Raw genomic sequence first — 10288 nt, 5'->3', positions numbered from 1 at the left:
CCCCGGTACCAAAAAAAAAAAAAAAAAGTGCACCTTGATGTAGTATAATTATCTTAACGTGTTTTATGTTTTCTGCCTATCAGTCTGTGTTTATTATAATTAACCTCATAAAAGACAATGCTGGCAAATAAAATGAAAAATACAGATGGTGAGGAAGGGGGAAGAAGGAATTGAGATATGTATATGTGCAAATTCGGTGAATATTGTCATTATGTACTGCAGACATGTACTAGTAAAATTTTTAAAAATTAAAATTTTTTTTAAAAAATGGAACAATTACTTCAAAATATGAATAGAAGTTAATAATGATCTAAAGTTGGAAGTTTGTATTGCTTAAGTTAATGACTTCTGAAAATTTTTCTGTGTACATTTTTAATTATAATTATTTGGCCACCAATTGTGGTAGAAAACAATGGGGGTTAAGCTGGTGAACTAATTAGTGGATGAGTTGAACTTACTGGTGACCCTGACGGGGTGCCTGAGGTTGGGTGTCCCTGGGCTCGTGTCCCGTGGCGGTGTTGCTGTAGACAACATCAGGAGGACCCATTAATACGTCTACCCCTCGTGTTAATGACGATAATTTAATTTGTTCTGTATCCCTTCCAATCCTCCCACTGCTCGCTTTTTATACTCACGGGTGCTTTCAGACTTTGCTGCACATTTGCTTGTACCTGCGGGTAGAACAGTCCATCCTTCAGAGCAATCACTTTGGCTACTTTTGGTCTCTGTGGCTATGGCTCCTCTCGGTTCTTTATCTTCCTGTCTTTTCCTGCTTTAGCATCTCTTACACCTCGCCCGTTAATCATCAGTGAGCTGGGCTTTGGAAGCGGCACTCCGGCTGAGTGGCTGTGAAGGCTTAGTTCTCCTCCTCTTCTCCCTTCAGGAATCTGAGAGATTTGGGGAAGCTCTGCATTACCCTCGCTGCTTTCATCGTTTGGCTTTTGTGGAAATGTAAGACAAAAAACAGCCATGGTGCTCTTCCCTGTCTGAGCAGTGTGAGAAAGATCATCTTAAGAAAAGTGTTTCCTTAAGTAACTAATATTTTTAAGAGTAAACATTCAACGTTGTCTGTTCCATTGGTTCACTGTGCTTTCTCTCCCTTCAGCCCCCCAGGTTCGCCTAATAGTCTTGGCTACTTCCCTACAGCTGCTAACCTTAGCAGTGTCCCTCCACAGCCTGGCACGGTGGTCAGAATGCAGGGCTTGGCCTACAATACTGGAGTTAAGGAAATTCTTAACTTCTTCCAAGGTTACCAGGTCAGTACCTTGAAGAAGACATACCCTTAGTGTCCTCGTGTATTTAAGTCGATTTGCCTGAACAACACAGCCGGCAGAGAAGTGGATTCTCTGGCGCATACACGTGTACATGTGCTCAGAGATTTACTTGTGGCAGCAACTAGAGCTAGAGTTGGTATCGAGGCCACTGACTTCAAATTCATCCTCTTGACAAGACTAGGCCTTTTCCGTGCTGGCTTAGTTCTTTCTATGTAATCCTTTGCTGCTTGTTTGAAAACCTGTGCTACTTTGAGAAAGCTCCTCAGGACACACAGCAGCACCGGTGTTCTCATTTAGAATAGGGTGGAGTGTGACGAGCTTTCCCCTAAGTTGGGTGCCAAGTCCTTGTTTTTTGTGAAACACTTGAGCTGGGAGTGTAGTTCAGCGGTAGAGTACTGGCCTCAGTCCCCACCAGAACCACAAAACAAAAAGTGGTCAGTGGCCTCTACCTAACCTGGGAAAAGCAAAAAACAAAATTTCAAACAAAAACATTTGCTTCATGCTTAGAAAAGACCCAGTGAATCATGAGAATGAGCAGTGTGCTAATATAGTGAGGCTGACATTGCTTTGACACTTTTTTACCACTGCCTGTGTCCATCAGCTGTTTTCTGACTCGCTAGAGAATGAGCGGTTTTAGTAAGAGCTCCGTAGTAGTGAACGAAATCTGCTCATTCCCCACTCATCCGAGCAGACTCAAGTCTTGTAGTAACCTAAAGTCTGAAATCTCTTTCCAGCTATGCCAAAAATCAGCAGCTTGTTTTACTGGTGAAAACTGTTCTCATTCTCCAGCTGACCTTCGCTTGGGTCTGCAGGGTTGAGAAGGCAGAGGAGTGAGACCCTGAAGTAGGCCCTCTGCTGTGCTGCCTGGGACGGGGCCAGCCGGGCCGCTGCACTGTGGGGATGGGTTTCTGACTTTGGCGCCCTTAGGCCACAGAGAGCTGTGACCCCAGTGAAAGCATCTCTTGCGGTGCCAGAGGCCCTAAGCCTTCTGCATCCCTGTGATTGTCCTACGGGCTTTTAATAGGCAAGGATATTTTCTAATAAGTGAAGAAAATCTGTAACTGATAGGGAAAAGCTGAATGAAGTGGTAAAAAGTTCTTTTTCTACTAACTGGCTTAGTACATACTTCCCTAGAAGTGAGATTCTTATTCTAAAAATAAGCTTGTGTCAGGGGTCAATATATTTCTTTTTGTTGTGGATGTTACCGGGGATTGAACTTGGGACCTTGAGCTTGTGAGGCAGGCGGCCACACCACTGAGCTCTAGTAGATTCTTTACTGACCCCTGAACAATTTCTGTGCTTCCAGAGAACCTTAAAAGCGTTAAAAGTTACCTTCCAAACTACCTATCTGACTTGTTAGATTATAACATTTTACTAGAAGTATAATAAAAAGGTTGCTTATTCTCATGGTGAAAACATTTTTTTGACTTTTGCTTTTTATTTTCTCACTGTAGAAAGTCCAAGAAAAGTTTAAAATTCAGAGGTGAGCTGGGTTAATTTCATTTTAGTCTATAATTAATTTATATTCACACTAAATAAAGCAGTTTGACACATAAATTAGTGATGAGAGTTAGCACTCTTACAAAGTGTTGTAGCCAGCATTTGGAGTATTTTACCACAGACATATAACAGGGATTGTTTCTAGATTTTTTGTTGTTGTTCCGGGATCAAACTTGGGACTTTGTGCTTGTGAGGCAGGCAGTGGAACCACTGAGCCTGAATCCCCAGCCTCTAGACTTAGGACTAAAAAACTGATGTGCTTCAAAGGGGAGGTAAGATAACATCAATCTGTATCAGTCCTTTCTAATAGTTTGTAGTGTCATTTGATGTTGGAGTAGAGTTATTTGGTATAATCAGCAACAGAAAGATTGTACAAACTTATTTCTTCTGAAAATATGTGGCTGTGTGTGTGTGTGGGGGGGTGTCTCACTATATACTCCAGGCTGGCCTTGAACTTGTGGCCATCCTCCCACCTCAGCTACCCCAATGTTAGGATTATAGACGTGCACCACCAGGTCTGGCTTATCCTTCATTTTTGAAGTGCTTAGAATTTATAGCCTAGGTCCATAGATTAATATTGCACTGGGACCTCAGTAATCCAATCCCATATATTTTCCAGTATTGCCTTCAGTAATTTGAGCTGTGATGAATACATTCAAAACCTTTACACCTAACCTAATTTCATATCTTTCTTTTTTTCTCTCAATTCCCCCCGCCCTGTCTGGTTCATATTATTCTTACATAAAAGCACCCATTTTCCACTGCTTTTCAGAGTCCATGCCTTATTATTTTTTATTTTCAGTTATTCAAGTAATGGCCAGTTACTGTGAGGTTCTGGATTTGTTAGATTTGTTTTGTCAGAAGATGGTAAAATCAGTGGATGACTTCTTAAAAAAGAAAGCTGTGTTAATTTAAATGTAATCTGTCTTTATCTTTATCTATAGTATATTTATCACTGTTGCTAACTCAGTGGAAAGTTTTAATCTTATTTGTGGTTATTAATATCATGATATTTATGCACTTAAATATCCAGAAAATAATCAGCTAAGTGAGATGTATTGGTCATTGTCTTTTAAAAGAATGTAGCCAAGCATGGTGGCACACACCTGAAATCCAAGCACTTGGGAGGCTGAGGCAGAAGGATTGCCTTGAGTTTGAGGTCAGCCTGGGCTACATAGTGAGTTCAAGGCCAGGCTGAATTATATACCAAGACCCTTTCTCAAAAATAAATAAATAAAAATAAAAGAATGTAGAACTTTATAATAATAGTTATGTGTCATTTTATAAGCTGATTGCCTTTAAATACATTTTTCAATATTTTCTCTTTACCTTCAGCAAAATTTCTTTTGTAAAACTCTAAATTTGTGTTCCATAATTCATATGGGATTAGAGGAGCAGAAATTTAGAAAAAGGGAAGCCAGGCAGCAGGAGGATTGTTGTGAGTTTGATGCCAGCCTGGGCTACATACTGACTTCGAGGCCAGTCTGAACTATATAGTAAGACCCTGTCTCCCAACAACAGAAAATCAAAAACAAAAGATTTAGAAAGAGGGAGAAATATGATAGCTAAAGCACGATATGGGCCATGGGTTCTGTTATCAAATCTGCCCTCTTGCAAAGTTAAGGTACCTGAGTTAGGTCTATTCTGATAAATGAAATTAAGAGAATTTATGAAGACAAACTACTTTCAGAATATTTTGAAATAATGGTGTCATTCTGTTCAATAAAATAAATGTGATCGCTGGGCATGGTGGCGCACGCCTGTAATCGCAGCACTCGGGAGACTGAGGCAGGAGGATCGCTGTGAGTTCGAGACCAGCCTGGGCTACATAGTGAGTTCCAGGTCAGTCTCAACTACATAGTGAGACCCTGTTTCAAAAAAACCAAAAAATAAATAAATAAATAAATAAATGAATAAATGTGAGCAGATTTCAGTCGATGAACCTCTTCTTTGAAGTGGATTTTCAGGGCTTCCTGTAAAATTCCTTTAACTTTTTTTGTTTGCTCTTTCATTATTCTTTATTGTCAATGCTTTTACAGCTTTAGTAAAGGCTAGTTTTGTTTCTCAAAGTACTGGCTAATCATCTTTTCTTTGGATTGCTCACTTTGGATTTTTACTGAAAGAATTAGATTGAGATTGCAGACGTATCTAACACTGTTCAAAACTCTCAGGATTGCTGGGAGATACTGAGTGTATTGACCTTATTGTAAATGGCTTGCAAATACTCGGTGGTCAAACACATGCTGTCCAGTCCTACCTATGGCATCATTCGAACTGCACAATTTATGAGATCTGAAGTTTTGGGTCCTGAATTATCGTGGGCTGGTGTTTTTGACAGTTTTTTCTTTGATTCTGGGTTTGTTTTTGTTTTTTCTCTTAGTGTATGTGTTCAGTCTAACTTCACTAACAGGGGATTTTGATGGTATTTTATGTTAACTAAGAAATGAACGTTTCCTATTAGAGTGATGTACATGGTTTATACCAGTGCTTTATTTCCTACAGTCTAAGTAGCCTGTTTTTTGTGGGTAGCCATTTTCATTTGAAATACTAAGCATCACAGCAACAACTCGTCCATCTTTTGATCCTGTTTGTTTCAACTTACATTTTAGTATGCAACCGAGGAAGGACTTGCTCACACAAATGACCAGGCCAGGACTCTACCCAAAGAATGGGTTTGTATTTAAGGGCCCCAGCAGTTAGACCATCCTCAGAAAAGAAGGTAAGGCTCTCTGATGTGCAAGGTAAATTACAAAGGGCCAAATCCGTGGAGAGGCCCAAAATCTGAAGGTACTTCAGGACTCTGATGAGAGACTATCCCCGTCTTCTTTAACCCAGTAATGAGTGTCAGAACTCTGGAAGGAGTAGACACTGGTAGACAGAGAGTAAGCACAGCTTACACATGAGACCAGACTCTTATTCCCTGCAGTGAGGGAATCTGTTTGGACATTCATTTACTAGGTCATGTAGGATACAGGTTGAGTGTGCTGTTTTAAAAAATTGTAGTAAAGTTCTTATAACATAAAATTAGCCATTTTTAAAGTTTATAACTCACTGGGCATGCTGGTGCACACCTGTAATCCCAGTACTTGGGAGGCTGAGGCAGAAAGATTACTGAGTTCAAGGCCAGCCTGGGCTGCATAATGAGCTCAAGGCCAGCCTGAACTGCAGAGCAAGACTGTCTCAAAAAATAAGTGAATGAATGAATAATAAAGTTTACAACTTAAAAGAGACCTTGGGTGGTTTCAATCTCCAGTTTCACCAAATAAATAACACATAAGTAAATAAGAAAAGATGGTTCAGCATGGTAGTATGTGCTTGAAATCCCAGCTACTCCAGAGGCTGAGGCAGGAGGATCCCAAACAAGGTCAGCCTGGGCAAATTAGTGAGACCCTATCTTACCCCCCCAACACATGCACACATAAAGGTGCTGTATTGCTAAATGATTGCATAGTTTTCATTGTGTCTTTTTTCCTCTTAAAAACTATACATGGAGGGCCAGGGATTTAGCTCAGTGGTTCCATTGCCTGCTTCCCAAGCGCAAGGTCCAAGTTCAATCCCTGGTCCCCCCCCCCTTGCAAAAAAAGAAACAACCAAAATGCCAGGTGTGGTGGCACACACCTATAATCACAGCAATGGGGAGGCTGAGGCAGGAGGATCGCTGCGAGTTTGAGACCAGCCTGGGCTACATAGTTCCAGGACAGTCTGAATATATAGTGAGACCCTGTCTCAAAAAATAATAAAATAAATTTTAAAAAATAAAAACTATACAGGGTGAGCTGGAGATTTAGCTCAGTGGTTCCACCGCCTCCCTTGCAAGTGCAGGGACCTGAGTTGGATCCCTGGTACCAAAAAAAAAAAAAAAAAAAACTATACAGGGAAAGGGCTGGGGATTTAGCTTAGTGGCATCAATGCCTGCCTCGCAAGTGCAAAGTCCTGAATTCGATCTCCGGTACTGCAAAAAAAAACTGTACAGGAAGAGAGCCCTGATAAGGTTAAAATAGCATTGGTATTTTGCCTGCTATTAAATGGCAACTTTTTCCCCTAAAGGCGCTGTTAAGCTTCCCACGAGATGGAGTTTTAGTGTTCTCGAATTGATGGAGCTTAGTTCTTTTCCCAATCCCACTTTGTGGTACTGGAGCTTGAACCCAGGGCCACTAAACTACTGTTCCACCCCTTTTTATTTTTCAGTTTTTGAGACAAAGCCTCTTGAAATTGGCCAGGTTGGGCTCAAATTCTCCTGTCTGAGCCTCTGAGCAGCTGGGATTCTAGGTGTGAACCACCACACTTGGCTTATTCTTTCTCCTCTTTTTCTCTTTTCTTCTTACTGTGCTGAGGATTTATCCCAGGGCCTCCACACTGAGCTACATCCACAGCTTTTTTTAAAGTTTGAGACTGAGTCCAGCTCTCACCAGGTTGCCTGGGTTGGTTCCAAAATTGGTAATCTCCTGCTTCAGCCTCCCAGGTGCTGGGATCACAGGCGTGTGCCACCATGCCTGGCTTATTTCTTCACTTTTGAGTGTTCTGTTGAAATTTGCTTATTGGCCTTTCGTTTTTCTAATTTTGTCAAGACGTACATATCTAACGCCTTGTCAGCTTTAGCCCATATGGATTCTAAGTTGGAAACAGGTTCACATGTACTCTGCTTGTCCTCAAGAAGTAGAATCCCAGCCTTCTGTCATTCTGAGGTGTGGAAACCTCAGCTCTGGGTTTCAATCGAAAATTTTCACATCTGGCATTTTCAGAGGGTGTTAGAAGGTATTAGTCTTACCAAGAAATGTCACATACAGATGCTTTGTGAAAGGGGCTGGGAGACTTCCTATCAGGAGCACAGAGGTGACAGCATAGTATTTGAGCCTGTTCATAACCTTTCAGTCCATACTTTGTTGTTTTTTTATGTTTTTCAATTTCTCTCTCTTTTCTTTTTTTTCTTCTTTTCTTTTCTTTTCTTTTCGGCTCCAGGAATCGAACTCAGGACCTTGTGCTTGCAAAGCAGGCATTGGAACCACTGAGCTAAATCCCCAGCTCTTATTTATTCATTCATTTATTGGTTGGTTGGTTGGTTGGTTGGTACTGGGGATCAAACTCAGGACCTTGTGCTTGCGAAGCAGGCGGTGGAATCACTGAGCTAAATCCCCAGCCCAACTTTTATTTTTCTATTACACATTTATTTGGGGGGGTTAATTTTTTTCAAATTCTTAAAATATTCTAGACATTGAGCCTCTGTCAGAGGAGTAGGTGGCAAAATGTGTTTCCCATTCTATAGGTACTTTTCACTCTGTTGGTGGTTTCCTTTGCTGTGCAGATGCTTTAATTTGCTATGATCCCATTTGTTGGGTTTTTTTATTTGTTTTTGTTTGGGGGGGCTGAGGGTCGAACTCAGGACCTTGGTTGCAAGGCAGTTGCAGTGCCACTGAGCTAAATCCCCAGCCCTGTTGATTCTTCATGTTATTTCTTGTGCCACTGGGGTTCTGTTGAGAATGTCCTTGCCTATGCCTATGCCTTCAAATTTTACCTATTTTATCTTCCATCAGATTTTTTTTTTCTTGAGACTGACCTGGACCTCACTATGTAGCCCAGGCTGTTTTTGAACTCACAGCAATCCTCCTGCCTCAGCCTCCCGAGTGCTGGGATTACAGGTGTGCGCCACCATGCCCGACAATTTATATGTGATTTTGTGTGAGAATTAGGTAGAGCAATGAACGTAAACAGGTTTCACAAAGTGTCTATTTTGTGGGTTTTATACATGCTAGGTATGTACCTTGCTACTGAATTCCTTTTTTTTTCTTTTTAATTATCTAAGTTGCAGGGAGAGTGCAGATTTCACAATTTTCCCATGAGTATCCTTTTTGTTCCAAAACCCAGCCTGGGATTCCACTTCACATTTACTTAGCGGCCTTGTCTCCATAGTGTCCTGTGGTCTGTTTTAGTTTCTCAATTTTTCCTTCTTTATTACTATCTGGATACTTTTTTTTTAAGCTAATATAAAGTTTTTCAACATAAGAGGGGTCCAGACTACACAGTGAGTTCAAGGAGATGCCCCCCAGCGTCCCATCAATGTTCATATGCCAACAGGGGTCAGAAACCAATGGTCTGGGACAGGAGTAAGAACAGAATTTGGTCCCACTGTGGAGGAGGAAGCCCGTGGTCTTCCCTGAAGTATCCAGTGTCACGCAAGGTCCCATCCCACTGGAGGTGATCAGGCCAGCAGGAGCCTAGGGCCTGCTCATTCCAGAGAAAATGCCACAGGCTCTGGACTGGGCTTCCTCCAGGCCTTGGGACGGTGACCTCAGTGACCCATTCTGCCCCACTCAGGGAAGGAGACTGAGGAGGTGGTCTGCAGTAGGGCAGTGTCCTCCAGTGGCATCTGCCAGCAGGTGTGAGACTCAGCAGTAGCTCTCTTCCTGGGGAGGAGCTGGCAGGAGATGCTTGGGTGGCCGGCTGGTGCTCCTCGGACTCTCCTTGTCACTTACTCTTAGCTTCCGTTTGCCTCTTTGTTCCTCCTCTGTACTCTGTAATCCCACCATTCTGGGTAGCTGAGGCAGGAAGATCACAGATTCCAGCCCAACCTGGATAGCTTTGCAATTTAGCAAGACCCTGTTAGTAAAGGTCAGCCACGATTCAATCCCAAATTCATCTAAATTCATGCACAGGGGCCTGGTGAGTGGAGCTCTGTTGTAGGATGCTTTCCTAATGATATAGGGCATATGATGTAGGACCTCCAAATAATGTACGGGAAATACTCCAAATAATGTAAGGGAAATTCCCAACCTGCCAGATATGCAAAATGCTGAGTTAGTGTTCTCTGAAACCAAAGAATGAATTCTAGGAGCAAGGGAGGTTAAGAATAGAAATAGTTTATGGAGAGGAAGAAAGCTTCTGTCTGAGGGGCGCAGAAGAGGGACTGTAAAATGGGTTGCTCCTACCTGGCCACTTCTGAGGGCGATTGCTTTGGAGGTGTTTCGTGGACTGTCTTTCAATTCGAATTTGCTTTTCTGGTGATGGGTGTTAGGAAGGAACCCTGGGGTGCAAATTGCCCTTCTTGCCAAGCAGGATCCTTATGTAGGTGACACTGTGTCACTTGTGATGTCTGCCCGGGTCTCTTGGCTGAGGTCGTACTTTCTGGTTTTCTCTGTTATAAAGTTGCTATTTTTTCTCTTTCATACTCTCTGTCTCTCGCAAGAGTCACTGTACAGTCCACATTCAAGGTGAGGGTTTACTTACAAATATGAGAAATTGTTATATAAAGGTGATTTGTCTTTTCTCCCCTTGTCTTTTTCTTTTTCTTTCTTTTTTTTCTTGTCTGCATTAGGAGCTGAACCTAGGGCTTTATGCATGCTAAGCAAGCACTCTAACACTAAAGTGAATTCCCCAGCATTCCTGTGATTTATATGTGTGTATATATATATATATGCATGCATTTACACTTTTTTTCCTGTATCATTAGGGACTTGTGCATATTTATTTGATACTTTGGTTAATAATACAGTACCACATTTCTTTTTTTTTTTTTTTTT

The 10288-nt window shown here is 41.7% G+C and overlaps 1 protein-coding gene across 1 annotated transcript in view; it reads left to right on the top strand.

The window, feature by feature from the left end:
- Window positions 1–10288, top strand: part of Esrp1 (epithelial splicing regulatory protein 1) — a 67582-nt gene that overhangs the window by 52196 nt on the left and 5098 nt on the right. Inside the window, exons 13-14 of the mRNA XM_019206819.1 lie at window positions 1106–1256; window positions 5384–5493. Coding sequence (XP_019062364.1) covers window positions 1106–1256; window positions 5384–5458 — 226 coding nt within the window. The 3' untranslated portion in view covers window positions 5459–5493. The remainder of the gene's footprint in view (window positions 1–1105; window positions 1257–5383; window positions 5494–10288) is intronic.

The sequence above is a fragment of the Fukomys damarensis genome, unplaced genomic scaffold (assembly GCF_012274545.1).
Source record: "Fukomys damarensis isolate Sample0158 unplaced genomic scaffold, DMR_v1.0_HiC HiC_scaffold_5, whole genome shotgun sequence".
NCBI classification, from domain to species: Eukaryota; Metazoa; Chordata; class Mammalia; order Rodentia; family Bathyergidae; genus Fukomys; species Fukomys damarensis.
Note: the sequence above shows the minus strand (reverse complement) of the source record. Positions and strands in the feature narration are given on the sequence as shown.